The 21,494-nt window shown below is 36.0% G+C and overlaps 1 protein-coding gene across 2 annotated transcripts in view; it reads left to right on the plus strand.

Moving 5' to 3' along the window:
• Positions 1-20,532, plus strand: part of LOC126769950 (uncharacterized) — a 148,353-nt gene extending 127,821 nt beyond the window's left edge. Inside the window, exons 1-12 of one of the 2 annotated variants that reach the window (XM_050488985.1) lie at positions 9,961-9,984; positions 10,634-10,925; positions 11,217-11,809; positions 13,211-13,563; positions 14,053-14,286; positions 14,523-14,711; positions 15,129-15,335; positions 16,021-16,234; positions 16,563-16,793; positions 16,975-17,162; positions 17,991-18,213; positions 19,222-20,532. In XM_050488985.1, coding sequence (XP_050344942.1) covers positions 10,637-10,925; positions 11,217-11,809; positions 13,211-13,563; positions 14,053-14,286; positions 14,523-14,711; positions 15,129-15,335; positions 16,021-16,234; positions 16,563-16,793; positions 16,975-17,162; positions 17,991-18,213; positions 19,222-19,329 — 2,829 coding nt within the window. In that variant the 5' untranslated portion in view covers positions 9,961-9,984; positions 10,634-10,636 and the 3' untranslated portion in view covers positions 19,330-20,532. Of the gene's footprint in view, positions 1-9,960; positions 9,985-10,633; positions 10,926-11,216; positions 11,810-13,210; positions 13,564-14,052; positions 14,287-14,522; positions 14,712-15,128; positions 15,336-16,020; positions 16,235-16,562; positions 16,794-16,974; positions 17,163-17,990; positions 18,214-19,221 lie in introns of those variants that run through there. The other variant, XM_050488983.1, reaches the window with a different exon arrangement.
• Positions 20,533-21,494: the final 962 nt, after the last annotated feature.

Consider the following 21,494-nt stretch of genomic DNA (forward strand, 5'->3'; position numbering starts at 1 on the left):
AATTTTGAATAAAACATAAAATTTCGTCACTATAGAATTTTATACGGTTCGTTTCATTTTTTTAATGTTCCTGCATGTTTATTACCGGGCAGCATTACAATCTATGTTTCAAAATGTAAACAATTTATACATATATGGTATTTATGTGCAATATAAATTTTTTTTTCTTTTTTTTTTTTCTCAGCCTTTTGCCGTCCACTGCTGGACGAAAGCCTCCCCCATAGAACGCCAACCATCCCGATCTTGGGCAGTCCGCATCCATCCCGAACCTGCCACCTTTTTTAAATCGTCGGCCCATCTTGTCACAGGGCGTCCTACACTACGTTTGCCTAAGCGTGGTCTCCACTCCAACACGTGTCGGCTCCATCGGCCATCAATGCGCCTGGAGACATGACCAGCCCACTTCCACTTCAGCGAGCTAATTCTAAGCGCGATGTCGGTGACTTTAGTTCTCTGGCGAATGTCCTCATTTCGGATTCTATCTGCCAGAGAAACCCCAAGCATCGCGCGTTCCATTGCTCGCTGAGCGACCCTAAATTGGTGGACCAGTCCTACGGTAAGTGTCCACGTTTCGGCACCGTAAGTCATTACAGGTAGGACGCACTGATTGAAGACCCTGGTCTTAAGCGACTGTGGGATCGACGATTCAAAAATATGACGTAACCTCCCGAATGCCGCCCAGCCCAAACGTATTCTTCTTTTAGCCTCCTTCTCAAAGTTGTGCCGGCCAAGTTGTATAGTTTGGCCCAGGTAGATATATTCCTGCACAACTTCAAGTGGAGAGCCATTTACGACCACTGGTCTCGGGGATACATGACGGTTTGCCATAATTTTGGTCTTTTCAATGTTCATCCCGAGACCTACTTGTCTTGAAGAATCGCTCAGGCTGTTTAGCATCTCTTCCAAATCCTGCAGAGTCTCCGCCATGATGACAATGTCGTCGGCAAATCGCAGATGTGTAATGTGTTGGCCATTTATATTAATGCCGCGTCCGTTCCAATCGAGCGTCTTGAAGACGTCCTCCAATGCATTGGTAAAGAGTTTCGGTGATATTACATCTCCCTGTCTTACCCCGCGATGCAATTGGATTGGTCTTGTGCTCTGATCTTGTACTTGGACGGTCATGGTTGCGGCTTCGTACAAACACTTTACCACCTGGACATACCGACAGTCAATTAGGCATCTCTGCATGGATTCCAGAACAGCCCAGGTCTCGATGGTATCGAAGGCTTTTTCGTAGTCCACAAACGCTAGGCATAGAGGCTGATTATATTCCTCGGTCTTCTGTATTATTTGCCTTAGTGTGTGTATGTGGTCTACGGTACTGAAGCCTTTTCGAAACCCAGCCTGCTCCACGGGTTGGAAGTCATCGAATTTTCGGGCAAGACGATTCGTGATTACCCTCGAAAACAATTTGTAAACATGGCTTAAAAGTGAAATGGGGCGGTAGTTTTTCAGAAGAGCTTTATCGCCCTTCTTGAAAAACAGCACCACCACACTTCTGCTCCATGTCTTCGGTGTTATACCATTGTGGAGGACGGAATTAAAGATGTTAGCCAGCTCTCTCAGAACTGGTGTGCCTCCTGCTTTGAGAAGCTCTGAGGTAATTCCGTCATCTCCTGGAGCCTTTTTGTTTCCAAGTTGCCCGAGAGCAATCCTAATCTCGCCCAAATCGATGTCGGGAAGATCGTCTGATAGATGGCGTGTTAGTCTGGCTCGTGGGTCATCCGCACTGTGGGACTCAGGTGGAGGTACTCGTGATGAGTATAAATCGCCATAGTACTTTTCGACTTCAGCTAGAATCTCTGGTTTTGAGGTGACGGTTGTGCCTTGTATGGTTCTGAGTTTTGTCAGGTGACAACAGGAGGTATGTGACTTTGCAAAAACCTTTGAGCCCCTATTGAGTGCTATAGCATCTTCAATATTCCGGGTATTCGCTCGTCTTGTGTCACGCCTTATTAGTTTTTTAACCTTCCTGTTAAGTGCCTGACACTCATATGGCGTCATGTTCTGCTGTTCTCGTCTCCTCGTCATCTCGTTCAGAGTTTCGCCTGAGAGCTTCGACTTACGTCCATTGCTCTTTTGTCGAAAGTAATTCTGGCCTACCTCGCGGATGACACGCACCAGACCATTGGTGGCGTCGTCAATGCCCTGCCTGGTTTCCAACATGGCAAATCGGTTCTGTAGTTCCAGCTGGAAGCTTTCGCAACCAGCTTCGACCTGAGGCAGAGTTGGTCTAAGAGTCGACTTCATTAACCGCGATCGTTCTATTTTAGTGTTAATATTCAGGGTGCCTCTTACCAGGTGGTGATCACTTCCAGTGTTTACCCTGTTGATCACGGAGACATCCCTAAATATTTGGCGCTTATTGGATAAAATGAAGTCGATCTCATTCATCGCTATGTTATCGGGGCTTCGCCAGGTACACTTCCTTTGGGGCTTTTTCTGGAAAAATGAATTCATCAGAAATAATCGCTGAGCCTCGAGGAAGTTTACCAGCATTTGTCCCCGATGATTTCTGCGCCCATAGCCGAATTTTCCTACCCTCGATTCACCATCTTCTTGTACTCCCACTTTGGCATTGAAGTCACCCATAACAATTGTGTAGAAGGTATTGGTACGAGACATAGCTTTCACTATGTCTTCGTACATGGCTTCGACCTCTTCGTCAGTGTATGTAGACGTTGGGGCATACACTTGTATAACCTTCAAGGCATACCTCTCGGTTATCTTTAAGACAAGGTATGCCACCCTCGCCGACACACTGCCAACCTCCACGACATTGCATCTGAGTGACTTGTGGATCAAAAAGCCGACGCCACCTTGGGATGGTTGGTGTCCTTCTCGGAAGTAGAGTAAGTGACCGGCATCTAGTGTCATCGTGTCCTCGCCCTGTCTTCGGACTTCTGATAGACCTACTATATCCCAGTTAATACGACTTAACTCTACTTCCAATTCTGTCAGATGTTCGTCCAGCCGCAGAGAGCGTCCATTATACGTGGCCAGAAACAGTCGCCGTTTGTGGTACCCTGCCGTAGCCCGGGGATTCTTAGCACCCCCCATCGCACCGTTACCATGGCCGGTACCGTGGCCAGGAATAGTGTGATTACCGGGAATTGGGGGCCGTGAATTTTTGTCGTCGCTCATAGGGGGGTTTTTGCCTTAGTCACCACGCTTGGCAGGCGGGTTGGTGACCGCAGTGGCTGGACATCTTTCACTAATAGCGCTGCTGCCCGCTATCAGGATTTGCATTTTCGGATTCCAGCATTTGTGTGGTTATACCGCCACGATTTCGGTCGCCAGAGCCTCGTTCGTTGATTAGCAGGATGTACCACGAGCAGGTGAGGTTGACGATAGAGAGCCTAGGTTGTTATCAGCTCCCCTTAAATCCCTAAAAATATAAATATTTCCAATGAAATGAATGTGTGCCAATTGTATTCCTGGAAGGGGTACCTTGTATTGTTTATTGTAAATTAATCATATCAAAGGACATCTTTTTAAAATAAGGTTTCAGTAGATTGACATTGGTCACTATTTCATTTAACATATGAAGAGTTTTTTTTATGTTTTTCTTTGGAGGAGAAAACACAAAAAAATACATTTTTTAAACTAAGGAACTAAAATGTTATGTCCCTTGTGCCTGTAGTTATACTGGCTGACTCTTGTGTTCCGGTTGATAGGATATCAACGGAAACATAGTACTAAGTATAGCTTTTTGGTGGTAGTATATAAGATGAGTGGGTGGTGCCTACACCCAGGCGGACTTTCACAAAGCCTTACCACCAAGAACAATTATGTATGCATGAAAACTCAGTGGTGCTTACGCGGATTTGAATCAATGATCTTCGCTTATAGCTTTGAGCTCTACTTATTCAGTCTTGCATGGAAAACTGCATTAAAGGAAAAAATAAAATAAAACTTTAAACTTGATTGTTTGTTAATCTTCAAAGAGCCAAAATGAAATCCTTTCTGTTTGTAAGAAGTGTAAATATTTACTTTAAATTTTCATTTATTTTTCTTTCTAATATACATAGAATTTAATAATGGTATTTGTTGATTTTTCAATTTCTATATACACGAAGTAAAGCGTTTATCTCTCTATTCTTTTTATTGTAAATTTGTTTGTCTGCAAAAAAGATAATAATATTAAAATGGAAATGCCACGTTGGACCTAGGAATCTCATTTTTATTTATTTAACATTTCATTATACGTGCCAAAATTAAAAACAGTTACAAAAGAGAACTCGGTATAAAAGACAAGCTTATCCCTTAAAGAGATTACTCTCAGCTCATCCAAGTAGAAGAAAAAAATAGATAAATAAGAAATAGACTCGAACAATCATACAAAATCTAAATAACAATGGACTATAGAAAAAATATATATAAATTTATTTATAACGCTTTATAATATACTACAAGCACAAGCATATGCACAAATGCTATACATATATACATAAATAATTATACTTATACATAATATGAATAAAGATTACTAATTATGTTCGAATAATTTTACTAGAAATCATATATTTAATTATTATTAAACAAAAAACAAAACATAGCAAATAAACTTTAATACAAAAAATCATGAAGGTATACGATTCGATCTCTTACAAAAGGTATTAAACATATTAACCTAGACGATACAAATGGTATAAGTTTTCTGTGGTTAAAAGTCATACAAAAAAGTAACGTCACACCGATACAAGAATTATCACTAGTTAATTCCAAGACCAGTTACTCAGCCAAGTTTCATGCCATTTCGTGCATACTTTCTATTCTTTGTTTTCAACTTTTCCATTAAAGTATTTTATTGTTAAAGTTCGCTTGTAAATAAGGTTTCAGATTTTATAAATGGAGCTACAAGGTTTTTATTTGGTTTAGGTGCTTGATTGGTTCTATAATTAAAACGATAATTTATTCTTATTTTGAAATATAAATAAAAAAATGATTTGTGTATTTATATAGTACAAAATCAACGATTATTGTTATAATAGTTGCCAGACTCCTACTGTATGACTATGAAAATTGCAAAAATGTAACCCAAGGTATAATTTTTTCCTATAAAAGTCATTATTTGGCATGCACTGCAAAAACTATTTATGATACCTTATTATATAGATTACATGACTATAGTGCTCATTTTTACCTACAAAATATTCTGCGAGGCTATATATCAACTGTTACAGTTAAACACAATTACTGTTGTTTAAATTAGTAAAAAAAAGCGGGTATTATCGAAATGATGATGAATTTTTAACTTTTTAATATTTTTTTATTATTTAAAACTTTAAAACGCTATCTAATAAATTGAGCGGCCAATGTGCCCTTTCGAACTTTAAACATTCAATCTATATACCTAATTTAAATTAATATATTAGGAGTAACGAACAAATTTAAATTCTCACGCAATAAAACAATAAAAAAATATTATGGTGGTGGCCAACGGTGCGGTGGTGAAGTAACTAGCGTAAATATTTCGTATCTTCTATTCGTATGTACCATGTTTATCACATATTCTACCGTAAAATATGTAGAATTGTTGTGTTCCGGTTTGAAGGGCGAATGAGCCAGTGTAATTAAAGGCACAAGGTACAATTTAGTTTCCAAGGTTTGTGGCGCATTAGCGATATAAGGGATGGGATTTTTATAGTGCCAACCTCTATGGGTGGTGGGGACTTAATACAATTAAAAATAAATAACGGGCCACTTTTCTCAAGAGGTCTGACTCATAATGTGGGACAATATACAATGAGCCACTCACACGTAGAAGCCGTAGACAGAACCTAAGATATATTCTTAGGTTCTGTCTACGGCTTCTACGTGTTAAAAAATATACAGTGCCTGTTGTACCATGCTTTAGGTATTATGTTACGGGCGAATAGATCGATTGGTAAATGCTTGTTCTTCTTCTTCGTCGTGTCACTCTTGTCAGAGCGGTCGTGGTCGCCATGAAGTATTATAAATTATTCGGCGCAGATGTTATTCGCCTCACGAGCCTGCGCCATATGTCCCTGTCAGGGGTAAGCCTCGTGCATTCATGCAAAGGACCGCCAACAGTTGTTTTTATTTGGTCGGTCCATCGCATGGGCGTCCTTCCACGTGGTCTGATGCCATCCAAACTTGAATAACAAGGCGTTCAATGGAGTCATTTCCTTGCCGGGAGACGTGTCCAAAAAATGTTAATATGCGCTTTCGAACCAGCGTCGAAAGACGCTGTTTGATGCCGAGTTCTTGAAGAATGGAGATATTGGTGCGAAATTCGGTCCACGAAACTCTTAACATTCGTCTCCAGCACCACATCTCCAGAGCATCGATCTTCTTTTTTTCGACCTGCCGCAAAGTCCACGTCTCCGCAGCGTATAGAAATATGGGAAAAACAAGCGTTTGTACGAGCCAGATCTTGGTTGCTTTGGTAATGTTTCTGTTCCTCCGTATTTTCTTCAGCCTCTCAATTGCAGTTCTTGTAATTGCCATACGTCGCTTGACCTCATCTACGCATCCGCCATTATTCGATATTAAAGCTCCCAGATATATATAGGATTGGACGACCTCAATGTTCGCAATCTGAGTGATCTCGGGTGAGTTGTTTTTCGCCCAGTCTACAATCATCATCTTCGTTTTACTGCGGTTAAACTTTAATCCGAATTCTTGGCATACGCGCTCCATTTTAAGAAGCAATTCTTCCATATGAACCGCATCAGACGCAAATAGGGTCGTGTCGTCGGCATAGCGCAAAATTCGTAATCCTGCACCCACCAACTGCAACACCGTCACTCCAGTCCTCAAGCGCAATGCGCATTACCAGTTCTGTGTAAGCATTGAACAAGAGCGGTGATGCATCCTTGGCGAACTCCAGCGCTGGGATGATAAAATATCATCCGTCCGCACGGATGCAGTCCCATCTTCGATCGAAAGACGCTAAGGAGATGAACTAAGTGTTTCGGTGTACCCATGTCCAGTAACACCCTCCATAGTCTAGGCCATTTTACTGAGTCAAATGCTTTTGAGAAGTCAACAAAGCAAATATAGGTAGGCTTGTTAAACTCTCGTGCCTTCTCTATTATCTGGCGAACAATGAGGATGAGGATCTGTTCACGTGTACCCCTTGTACACGTGAACAGATCCTCATCCTTTTACAAAACCGGCTTGTTCTGGTGCAATTTCCTTGGACAGAAAGTTCTTCAGTCGTTCATTGAGTATGTGTAGTAAAATTTTACTAGCATGAGATATGAGGGCTATAAGGCGGTATTTGCTACACTTCTTAGTTGAACCCTTCTTGTGCAAAGTAATGAAAACCGTGTGAGACCATTCTGTAGGCCATGTTCCTGAATGCCATATCTTGTTGCATATGTTGTGGAAGATATTGACACCTATGTCGCCTAAGGCTCTTATAGTTTCGATCGGTATAGCATCTCTTCCTGTGACTTTCCCCTTCTTTAGATGCATAATGGCGGCTTTTACTTCCGATCGAAGAATGTCTGGCTCTTGGTTTTCATTTCCGGCCTCTGTATCAGGAAAGTTTTTCGACTGGTTGTCCTGAACAAGGACTGGCAGTATCGCTTCCAAACGTCAGTTATATGGTTAAGCTCATTGACCACTCTACCATCACTATCTTCAATGGCCCAGGTCTTGGAAGGAAGTATCTTTGTGATGGATCGAATTTTATGATAGAGATATCTGGACTCATGTCTATTTGCATGAGCATCGATATCCTCACATATTTTGCAGAGATAGGCATTATAATCCTTCCTGCAACCTGCCTGAATTTGTGCTGACAGTTTGTTTAAGTCGCCAATGCCTGCACCTGTGACTTTAGCGTGCGTCTCCGTTCAACTAGTTCTAAGGTATTATCTGACATCCAGTGTTGTCGCTTGCATGTTGCAGCTGATGATCCCGAGACCGAAGCAGACTCTATTATTAGTTTTTTGGTTCGGTCCCACAACCTCTCAGGCGTCTCCTTTGCAGCAGCGTAAAACTTTGAGTTGTCCTGAACTTTAATTCTTCTCTGTTTTTGGTGACTTCGAGCCGCTTTTAACTTTAATTTAAACTTTGAAATTAGAAGTTGGTGGTCAGATCCACAATCTGCCCCGGGTAATGTATTGACGTTTTCCATCGCGATCTAATTAGGATATAATCTATTTGATTGCGATATTTACCATCTGGCGATGTCCAAGTGTATAGCCTGCGAGGATGGTACTAGAAAAGGCTATTGGCTATCACCATTTTCATTTGCAAACTGTATGAGACGTTCTCCTCTTTCGTTGCGTGTTCCAAGTCCAAATTTGCCCACACAATGTCCAGGCTGGTGAAAATTTTCTCCAATTTTGACTTGAAGTCGCCCAGTATTATTAGAGTTTCTCTATTAGGTACTTTAGCGATGGATGTTTCTATTTCAGAATAGAATCTCTCAATGTCCTCTTCACTTGCAGTGCTAGTAGGGGCATATATCTGCATGATGTTCAGATTCACTGGTAATGCTATAACGTTCATTCACTGCTTCAAAGCCAATCACACAGTTCTATTTTATAGCATAGCATTTTCTATTTCCTCACTATCATAATACCAATGGGAGAGAAATCTTACACGACCGCAAAGAGTTCAGGCGCAGCATCAAGGTTTTATGTACTTACTTCCTACTTCTGGTCTCCTGCTGATAATTTTTGACAGATAATCCCAATAACTTTTATCGGCCTGAGGTTTGAACCCAGTACCTTGGAATCTACGGACTTTTATCTAGCCACTTGACCAACAAGTCGGCCGTCATTACCAAATCCCTAGTCGGATCAAAAAATTAATAGAAGCATATAAGAATTATAAAACTAATTATCACTTTTACCATCGAAATCGATAAAGAAAATATTATATCTAACTTAACAAATTAAGCAAAAGTCAGGTAGAAGAAATCATTACTCTATCTGAAATAAAAATCAGAGCTAACACTTAGTCTGCAGTTCCCACAATATAATGCAGACAGTGATCAGTTATTCATAGCAGCGCTTCTCTTTTACGGTATTCAAGCCTCAGGGGTTATTATCTCAAACATTGGTTGAGGTGGCGATGAAAATATGTGACGCAATCAAAAATACATCTATATGTACTATGAAAGCAAGTTCGGCAATTTTTATGATCTATGTAAAAAAATAGTAATTTTTAGCAAAATATATTCTTTTGCTAGTTTTATAACTTGTTTCAATAAAAATATACTCGATTCTAAAGTCTTATTCCGACACATATAAAAGAAGCGAAATGAATCACTTAATAAATGAATCAATGAATACACGTGGACACAATCTTGATTAAATTCAACCAGGTTCCAATCCAGATGAGCAGCACTAAGATTTCTTAGTTTTCTTGTGAACATTTAGCATCATCTTATAGTCAGCGTGATATACTTCAAAGTCTAATATTTTTTCTTAAGACGTGAGTGAGATTTTTGCCTAGCAATTGGACATTTACGTGCTCAGAAGCCTTCGCTTAAGTTTTCAAGTTGATAGTTTCACTGTTGGCATTTTCACTTCTTTCACTGATTCACAAATACAAGAAATATAGGAAGTTATGCGACCGCATGTCGGAGGTTCAGGAAATCTCTGCGATATGAAATTTATTATGCTTATTACACACTTGTTAGTTACAATTTCAAAATTCGAATAGCGTATATAAGAATATTTCAAAACTTTAAGTCGAACTACAGCCAGATAATATTTAAATAAAAGTATGTATGTTCTTCGTTGTATATTATGTACAGTTCTCGCATTGCTAATTCAGTTTTGTTTTGTTTTTCGCCGCAACACCGGCCATAAAACGGAATATCGACTTGCTCAACTGAATACAAATTCTTGGTTATTACTTTAAGTCTTCTGAAGTTTCCGAATTATATTATTTCCTTTATATTTCATATAGTTTTCAATTTTAAAATGGAAGATGAAATATAAATATTTGACTTATTGGAATTGAGAACGCTCTAGTGTCGGATATAAAATTGTAATGGTATATTTCTCTCATTAAATAGAGATTATTTTCTTGGTATTGTCAATAGTAATAAGTACATATTATTACTTGCAATACTATTTTTACTTGACGAGCCGGTTGGCGTGGTTGGTGGATGCTTACCTTTCACGCCGAAGGTTGTGGGTTCGATTCCCACCCAGGAGAGATATTTGTGTGCATGAACATGTCTGTTTGTCCTGAGTCTGGGTGTAATTATCTATATAAGTATGTATTTACAATAGAAAAATAGTATATGTAGTATATCAGTTGTCTGGTTTCCACAGTACAAGCTCTGTACAAAATTAATTTGGGATCAGATAGCCGTGTGTGAAAAATGTCGCAGGATATTATTATTATTATATATGATTAATGTTGATTAAAATATTACAACGAAGCTAGTTCATTTATTTATATACCGCCTTTTATAAAACCAGATATCTCTTAAATGTTTCTTTTTAGATTTAAAAAAAGAAATGAGATTTTATATTAATAGTGTGAAATATTTAACAGATATATTATCATTTATATTATATAAATCATTTATTTATTTATTAAGTTATAAACTTACCACCATGAACCATAATACAATGAAAACTGTTAAAATTGGTCTTAATAAATTTAAACAAAATTAATTTGTCCACAGATTATGTTTGACAGTTTCACTCTTGGCCGTTTCACTTCTTTTACTGACGATGGATGTCCGGACGGTTATATGCAAATACAAGAGGCTAGTCGACCGCAAGTGGGAGGCTCGTGGTGCGGGACCTCCTGGGGTTCCTCGATATATTATAGCGAGACTAAATCAATTACGCTTATTATACGCTTATTACATTTATCAAAAGAACAAAATAATTACAATTTTGATTTTCGTATGGCATATAAAGTTCTTAGAAAAGAATACGCTACAGTCAGATATGGAGGGACACCACCATCAGGTATCTATTTTTCATCATTCAGGTTTTATTCAATTAAAATAGTAATCCTAAAATTTAAATTATGAAGATAAATGAAAAAATACGCGGTCACAACATACTTAAAAACCAAAGGCATATTAATATAAAAAAATGCCTTTTTAAATATAAAATAAAGAATTATACACATTATATTACTTAGTACAGTATATTTTTCCTTAAATTTCAAATACGATTTATTGATTAATTTCAATATTTTTGTCTTTTACTAAAACCATAAAACTAGCATCCATCCATTACCATTTCACCTTCCAGAACGCCCCTTCTTCAAACTCAGGCCAATGTTATATCCTGTAAACATATCACGTGGAGAAGATACGAACGTCGGAAGGACGACAAAAACTCCCGAGTATTACCTTGGGGATTTGATCTCAGGGACTTATTGCTCTCGGATATTCAGCGACTGCGATCGTAAAAATTGTAGATTACAATCACCAAACTTTCCCGGCGTATACCCAAGAAATCTAACTTGCTATTATGCGGTACGTCAGCACGAAGTACCACAAGGAAAACACGCGTTGATCGTCGTAAAGCAACCGAATGGGCAGTTGATTTCCATCAGAAGTCAAAAGGCACTTTATGCGGCTTCGCAAAATGATAGGGAAAATAATGGACGAGAATTGAAATTTTGGCACCAATGCGATGAAGTACAGGATTACGTAACTGTTTACGATGGATATACAACAAGGGATCCAGTTGTTTTGAGGTTTTGTGGTGGAGGCGTGTCAGTTCCAGAGGCAATATCAAGCGGACCAGAATTGCTTGTAGAATTCACAACCTCACCTTTTGGAACATTCTTGCAACCGGCTACGTCACAATCACTACACGGATTTCAGCTTGAAGTTGAGGTTAGATATCAACATATTTCAATGTTCACATATTTCAATATTATATTTTATTACTATAAGAAATTTAGTTTCTCAATTTTGCATTACATTGCAAAACAAAAAAAGGAAACCTAAAAAAATTGATATTGCTTGTCGTCTTAGAAATTTACTTTAGCAAAATTGGGTTCCATTTTCTATTGGATATTGGACCAACCAATAGTGAACTTTGAGACAATCTATTATCATTAGTACGACTAGATCGACATTGGTACGTGCAAGACGACCTTAAAGTCGTTAAGCCAACAACGATTGAGGTTTTCCCTGGGGCTTTTATTGCTGTAAGTTACGTAAGCCTTAGATGTGATTACATTTTTTCATCATTGTGACACAGATTCTGGTACCACATTTCTACTACAAGTATAATAAACTTATTACTTACTAGCCACTATTTATTTCATGTTTTTTCAATGGAATTTATGAAAACATTCGTGGTTAGAAAAATAAGGAATGAAAAACTTTAAATAAAATATGCACACTAAAGTAAATCAATTAAAAAAAATAGCAAATTGATTAATATCATATTTATATTGAAACATTTCTATGAAAAACTTGCATTTTGCTTGGGATACATAATAATTGTCTTTATTTACTCACGGCTGCGTTTAAACGTGATCAAAGGCATTTATTCGAAAAGCTTTTAGTGATATTTATTAGTCATTCCACGAAATAAAACGGAAATCTGTTGTAATGTTTTGTAAGCTCACTAATTCGATACGAAAATTCATAATACTTATAAACTATAAATTCTTATAAACTTTATTTAAAATGAATTGTTTTTGTCGAAATATTAATTATAATAATAACAATAACATAGCAGTAAACAAATTACTATTTTTTTCAATACATTAGTTAGAAGTATTACTAACATATTTCTTATATTAAGGACGATAGATTTATTTATTTGGATCTCCAACAGTTGTACGTAACACACATTCAAATCACTTAACATTAACTTAAAACTAACTAGTACAACCAATTACAGGAGAACACACCATTTAGATATTATTTATCATAAAAGTTTGATTATATTAAGTACTTTGATATTAGTAAACAATGATAAATCAGAGTCCGTGGACATTGTTTGGGGCACAGCCAAAGTGTAATTAGTAAGTAAGCTCGCACGGTCGCTCATAATAATGGAGCGAGGAGAAATTCTGCAGACGCACCCATTGTTTTAGGTAACTTATCAAATTAGGTCGTGACCCGAACTTTTTTTGTTGTATGTATATTTTTTTACACAAACTTACTACTTGACTGGCGGTTACCTAAATATTACATCGCTAAAAAAAAACAAACAAAAATATATTGTAAAAATACCTAAGGTATATTTTCTTATATTTAAATTATATTATGCTATTATAGGTTAGATTTGTTGATCAGCAATCTCCTACTTATGCGAAGAATAAAAGAGCTTGTGAATTTTGGATAAGAGGAACTGGGAGAGGAGTATTAGAGCATCCTCAACATTCACTTCCACCAAACACAACATGTCTATATCATATGCAAGGAATCGACACATCAGGACCTTCGGGAAGGAACATTATCTACAGAAGGCAATTTTCGGCTCCCCGATTTAGGGTGTGGTTCTCAGTATTAAAATTTTACGTGACCAATGCTATCAATCCGAATTTGCCGGAGGATGAGTATTGTGGAAGTCATTTGAATATATGGGATGGCCCAATGAGAATATCCCCCGGCTGTAGTGATATCTTTTGGTAAGCATTTGTAATAACTTATCTTTATTTCAGTATAGTATTCTATTTGCCTGATGATGTACGAGTATCTGTATAATATAATACTACAGTTTTTTTTTTTATATATTCGCCGGGAGGGCAAATGACTCTACTCCACCTGATGGTAAGTGGTAGTAGAGTCCAAATGCGACGACAGCCATTATTATTATATTATACACATACTCGTACATCATCAGGCAAATAGTTTTTTTTAGATGGTATCCAATTTTCTTATTGTTCATTTGGAATTATTGAAGGGTTTTATTTTATTAAAGTAAAAAAGTTACTTTCTATTACTCTCAAACCTAGTCTTGGGCTAAAGCCTCCTCTCTCCTTTTGAGGAGAAGGCTTAGAACTTATTCCAATACATTACTCCAATGCGGGTTAGTGAATACAAATGTGACAGATTTTAATTCACATATTTTTATAATTTATATTAACTTCCAACAAATTTATTATTTTACATTTCAGTGACAAGGAAAGATCCGTGCAAATGTCAAGAGCAACATCTCCACAATCAGTGATAGTTGGACGACCTCCTACAAATGCAACATTGGTTGCAAGATTTTGTCGAGAGCGAGCACCGCGGACATGTGAACATGCGTTATTACGAAGATCTAGAGCATGTGCTCGAACAGAAAGCTTTTTGTCTAAAGGAGACTCCTTGACTTTGGAATTGAAGTTGACTCAAGGAACTGCACTCAAGTAAGTAGCTTTGCCGACTGCAGATAGATTTATTTTTACGGTTAATCTAATTTATCTATCTCTATTCAATGAAATTAAACGACAAAATCTATACCCCAAAAAATTGTGTTAATAATAATAATATTTTTTTATATTTTAATTATTTAAGTAGAGGGATTTTATGTTGTCACTGTATGATATGTAACATAGTAAAATAAAATATTATTATTCAAACTCTTGTGGCGTTTTTATTTCAGACCAGTTTTCTTTAAAGCTCTGTATGAGTTTGTTGATCTTCACCAAGATGGAGAACCATGGGGTCGGGGACCATGTTCACGTCGCTTCGTGTCCAGGTCGTTTCCTGAAGCTCCGCCAGACCCTCCAATTACATTTTCATCTCCGCGAGACGTATTTTTATATGGCAGAGGCGGGACGAGAAATATAAGGTAATATTTTAATAAAGTTTTTTTACAAGTATGTATATTCTGAATTTTATGTATTTATTTTGCTTTAAAATTAATAAAATCTATTCATGGTTCAAAATGATGTGAGTTCCAAAAGACTCACGACAGTTCATGTTTACTCATACTGTATACCAAGCGCTGAGATGCTTATACATCAAATACTTAAAATGTAATAATACTAATAGTGCACTCCTACAAAGAAAAACCAAACAAATATCGGTTACAAACTGCCTTTTTTATTTATATAGTTATGTTATTATTAATTATTGCAAAGAAAATATTACACAAAATATTCACTCCTGTTTTAAATAAAAATAAAAATTAGTAGAAAAATTTCGATGAATGAGAAGTCTATAAATTTGTGGCTATAAATATAATTTATTTATTTTGAAATTCCAGTTGCACATATCGTTTTGAAGCTAATCCAGGAGAAGTGGTGCGGCTTCGTGTTTGGGGTGTTCGTAATGGAGGCAGGCTCTGCAGATCCGTCCACTCGGCACATTCACCATGGTTCCGATGTGGCGGTATACCTACGGCTGCTGTTAGGATATTCGAAAGACCTTGGAGGGATAATGGACCGGGTGTACCAAGAGATTGTTTGTGCAGGTTACTATAATATGTTATACTTCATAACACTAGTGTAACAAATATATAATTTTTTTGTGGTCATGGTCGAATAGTCCGATTAAAATAGATATTTTATTATTATTATGATTATTATTAAATAATTTTATTGCACACTCACGAGGAGAAAAAGACAAATACAAAAAAAAGAAAAAAAAAGCTTAAGAATAGTCATGCTAAAATGCATAAACATAATTTTGGACTGGAAAATGATGCATACAAGGGGCGGTCTTATCACTCAAGAAGTGATCTCTTCCAACCCTGCATTAAGATACTTGCAGGACATAACGGGCTAGTGGATTATACATACATACATACATATATTCAAAAACATAATTAACGATCATCCGCATCGAGCTAAAAATTGGTATAGGTCTTAGTTGTTACAGATGATATATCAAAATTTAGACATCTATTAATAATTTTTCATCAGCCCAGTGAAAAAAAAGGTTTTGCATTTCTGCTAAGTACATATATAAAGTATACATTGCTTTAACTGACTCATGCACATAAGCGCACACGAACACACGCACGCATTAATATTCAGCTCTATGCCAATTATTGTAAGCTAATCATTCTTTTTTGTTTATATTGACCGGACTCTAAATATATTTTCACTATTTATAACTATCAATTATTTATCAAATTATTGTACTTGACTTTTCAGCGATGTCAACGACTACGAATTTACATCTACATCGATGGTCGCTGAGCTCAAATTCGACGTGGTAAATATGTCAGCTCTTGATGATTTTCGATCATTTGGTTTCGAAGCATCCGTCGAGTTTATTCGACTGGACAGTGTTTGTGACAGCACTCACAGGGTTTACGGGGCAAGCGGAGAAATGAGACTTTCAGCACATGCACCCTTACCTGATTTGGTAAATATAGCCCTAGTTTTTTATTTTCTTTTCATAATTGCGTACAATTCTTAAGCTCAATTCCATTTTAAAACGCTGGACATAGACCTTATCTCCGCTTGAAGATTATATATGTTTTTTGAGGTTTTTTAATTTCCCAGTATTATGTATGCAAATATTTCAGAAACTATACAAACTATTTAATTATTATTTGACTGGGGTAATATTATTTATACAGGAAGGGGTTTTATATACAGGCTTAAATATAATAATTATATTTATGAATTCGCGAAGTTCATGCTTTAAAGACTATAATTTTATTAAAAAGGATATTTGTTTACAATTTCAGGAACGTTGTGAAAATCGTCCGTGGTTAATAGATCCTGCACCAGGTCGGTATCTCTACATTCAAATCCAAGGAAGTATAATCAAAGAACCCGAACTAGATAATTTCACACTTCTGAATAATATCACAGTAGCACCAGATCTGGGTCACATGTGTCGAACACCAAATCGTATAGCTGTGTACGCTGGAGGATTGACTCCAATATTTATATGTCCTAAACCTCCAGATGAGCAGGTAAAAAATATTATTTTATCCTCTTCAAATTCCTAAATATACCCGATACACCTAACCTAGAACAGAAAAAGAGAAATTTGCATACAAGTATTTTTTTATATATATATTTCTGCAAAGGTATTGTTAGAAAAATAATGTATTCACTATGATCGTTTTTATAATAGATAACAAAAAATTTCAGGAAGAACAAGTAGTGGAAATATTCTCAGAAGGTTGGTCAAATGAGATCGATTCTCTTGCTCGGCATGTGCTTGCTCCACCGCCTTCTGCAGATCGCTTTGACCTAGACTGGCCAAGATCTCTTTCTGTTGAACTGATAGCTGTAGAAAGTGGATCATACTATATTACATGGCTGGAACTTTCAAGAAGGTAAAAATATATTTCATTAATTAACAAGAAGACATTTCACCTGACTTTTCTTGATCTTCTGTTAGTAAGCTGTGAGTATGAGGGGTAGTATGTATTCTCTGATAGTCTAAAATCCTACGTGCCATTACTGGCATAACTGCCATTACTGGCTGGTTGATAGAATAACTGGTTGAAAAGTTACATATTTACAATTGATCCATTACTTAGTATTGAGTGCCTCGTTGGTCTAGTGGCTACATATAAGGCCGTAGATACCGAGGTCTTGGGTTCAAACCCCAAGTCGGGCCAATAAAAGTTATTGGATTTTTCCGTCAAAAATTATCAGTACTAGCTCGAAGTCTGGAAGTTGGAAGTGAGTACCTCAGAAAGCACGTAAAGCCGTTGGTTCTGCGCCTGAACTCTTTCCAGTCGTGTGAGATTATGAGAATGAAGTAATAAAGAGTGCACCTATGTTTGCACACATACTCGGGCGCAGTAAAAACACTCCCTTGGGATTGGCCGCCGTGGCTGATATCGGTCAGGAGGAAATCATCATCATCATAAGCCATTAAAAAGTGTGGTATAGATATTTGACTGCTTATTAAATTTTATTTGTATAATCCATTTTTATTATATTTATAGTTAACGATAATTAACACTTAGATATGATTTTCATCATTGAAAATATAATGTAAAAAAACAAAAAAAGTTTTCTTTAGCAATAGTTATATAACGTATCTGAACTAACTAATGTAATATTGAATCAATTAACAATCAAGATGAAAATGACGAATTGCTTATATTCGGATAATGGTGATTTTCAAATGCTGTTTTTCATTTATTTTCCAGGCATTCAAGTGAACGTGGCGGAGTTTTCGCATTATCTGGTGAATGTCAATATCGGTGTGCGTCCTTAGACGCATGTATTGAACCGTCGCTGTGGTGCGATGGCATAGCGCAGTGTCCTCAGGGAGAAGATGAGCGTCTGTCGCAATGTTCTGCACTTTTGCGAGTGCCAGCACACTATGCTGCGGCATTACTTGCCTTCACCATACTAGCCGCTTTTGCTGTGGTAAGATTTTTCATAAATATATCTTAACCCTTATCCAGATACCATAATAACGATACATGTAAAGAAGTTTTCAAACTCTCTCTTGAAGTCTTATATTTAAAACTATACATAAATATCGTACCAATAAACTTTAGTAAAAAGCTAAAAAAATATGTGAGAAAACTTTACTGATTTTTTTTTATATAGAATAGGAAGGTGGACGAGCATATGGGCCACCAGATGGTAAGTGGTCACCAAACGCCCTTAGACATTGGCATTGTAAGAAATGTCAACCATCGCTTATAGCCAATGCGCCACCAACCTTGGGAACTAAGATTTTATGTCCCTTGTGCCTGTAATTACACTGGCTCACTCACCCTTCAAACCGGAACACAACAATATCAAGTATTGCTGTTTTGCGGTAGAATATCTGATGAGTGGGTGGTACCTACCCAGACGAGCTTGCACAAAGCCCTACCACTACTAAAAAAAGTAGTGATGTCCAAAAAAAAGTTGGCGTGGCTGATGACTTTAGAACGACACAGCTATTTTATATTCTACAAGTACATATTGTATTCGTAATCATAGAAAAAAGGCCGTTAGTATTTTTTTTACTTTTGCATACGAGCTTCTATTCTCACTAATGAAAAGGCACTTTAATGCACTACTAAGTTCAAAAGTTGCAAGTATTTACGTCTAAATACACAAAAATTGTTTTAATATTTAGAAATACGTTTCAATGTTTATTACACGAAAATGACATATAAAGACTCAATACCAGACACTCAGAACATTTGTACATAACTATTTTGTTTGTTTGATTCATCAATACCTCGCTTCCAACAGTATATAATATTAATAATATAATTTTACTATGTTAATACAGATATAAGCATTTGGATGCACTTTTTATTTTACTGCTACTAATTTGTATACAATTACCATGAAATGTATAAATTTATTTCGTTTGTCAATCAATTAATAAATCTATTTTTACCTTTTTGATAATGAAAATTTACAAAACTTCAGATAGCTGTAGCGCGTACCTGCCGCAGACGCCGTTCAGCGCTCCAGCAGCGGCTAAAGAGCCTTTCATCAGACACAGCGATTTTCGACGAGAAAGAAGTGATTTGCTGACCAAGCGAGGACTCTGTGCGATACGTAGAAGTGGACAGAGTCACCACAGTGTGACTGTCTCCCAGCACAGAGTCTATCAGTACTGCATGTACGTTGTTGTTCATCACCTAACTAGGTTCAGACAGAGTGTTTGTTACAAGCGAATATATCGCGTTTGATCGATGTTAATAAACGAAGTATGTTCGAAGTCGTTTATATAATAAAAGTAAGCGATTAATCAAATTAAATCACAATTATATTTGCTCGTGATTATATTAATATGTTGTATTTGAATTAACTATATTTAAACATTTTGGACCAATACCAGTTGATCGGTCTCTAAGTCCACTTTATGAACCGTCTAACTTATTTTCGACCTCGATTTATTGACTTGATTATTGAGTTTGAATGATTTTGTACGATTCCGTAGTAACGCACAAACAACCAATGACCGATCAGCTAATGGCACAACTTTTATTTCCGTTGATTACTCGATTGTGATTTAATAAAAAAAAAATGTAAATAGATAAAGTAGAATTTCTTAAGAGATTATTATTAGTAATAATTGATAGGCTTTACGAAATATCGTTGTGGCAATAAATTTGTTTACATTGCGTTAAGATAAATCGGAGTCGCGTTCAATTGTGTTCTGATTGTTGACCTTTCGTATACGTGATATTAAACTGCCATTTTATAAAAAATATGTTCTTATTCAATATAACCAAATTATTGAAATATTCTTTAGTTAAATTAATGATGATTATACAAAAAATTATTTTACAATAAAAAAAGTAATTTATCGTCTTTTGACGGCAATGGCCACGAATTTGAACGACAAAATATTTATAAATAATTCAAAATAGTTTACATTTTAAAATTATGTGTTAAAATCAATTTAAAAAGAAAACAAAGTATGATATATCCTAAAAAATTAAATGTGTTGTATATAAAATTTAAACTATTCATATCTTAGTAATGTATTGAAGTGATATAAAAGATATTTCCCAAGGAAATTATTGAATTCTATAACGTCGAGTTAACTATTAGTGAAATTGTAGAGACAAGATCCTATTGAGAACACCTCGTCGAATTACGATAAGATATTATTGATTAAAATGAATGAAAATTAGATTGAAGTTTATTAATTATCTCAACAGCTGCATTTACACTTGTTCTCTTTACTTTCTTTTATTTAAATAACAACGCCATCATTCAACCTTTTTAATTTAATATTTTTTATCTGTGGTCGTTGGTGTGTAATGGAACTAATTCCATTTTTAAATATATTCCATATGGAACTAAACGTATTCTCCAATTGCGTAATTAATTATGTTATGAATATATTTTTTTCTTTTGATTTTTTATATTTTATGAGTACAAGTGTACATGTAGCCACATAGATTCTAAATTCGATAAAAATATAGAAACTGTTAAAAGATACGAGGTGTAGGTTTGTAATTAAAGTGTTCTTTATCTATAACGATTCGTATTTTATAAGATTAAACTAAAAATAAAATTTTCGTTGAATATGGCGATGTTCGTTGTTTTTAACGGATGAATAGATTTTGTTTATTTGTAGGATTTGTTAATTAACAATGTAAGATATTAGAAACTGGATAGGAAATGTTTATATCGTCTTCCATATTGTACGATGATTCCGGACTTATTTTGCTTATGTTGCGCCATTTGGTTGAACGTCCACAGGATATAATAATAACTGTGTTTCATTATTATGTACATTATGCTAAATAAAAGTAAAATGCTCGGAAGAAATTTATTTGGTCATTTTCATGTTATCCAATCAAGCTGAGTAATACTTATTGTCCTTTTGCCTTTGCGTATATTAAGTGTGAAAGAGTGAAAGCTGCGAAATATGACATGTCGTGATGTTAAATGCTTGTTGTCAATGTAGGTTTCACTATGATATTTAAAATTATTTTTAATACTTTTTATGTTGCTTAAAATTAAAACATTTAAATCTTGAAAGGCTTATTCATAATAAAATCGTTTTCATTTTTGAAGTCTGATTGACAGCTTAAATTCTTCTGACAAATGTCAGATAATTGTTAGGCGGACGAGCAAATAGGCCACCTGATCGTTAGTGGTTACCAACGCCCATAGACATTGGAAATATAAGAAATTTTAACCATTGCATACATCGCCAATGTGCCACTAACCTTTTAACT

Source organism: Nymphalis io, chromosome 8, assembly GCF_905147045.1.
Source record: "Nymphalis io chromosome 8, ilAglIoxx1.1, whole genome shotgun sequence".
Lineage (NCBI taxonomy): Eukaryota > Metazoa > Arthropoda > Insecta > Lepidoptera > Nymphalidae > Nymphalis > Nymphalis io.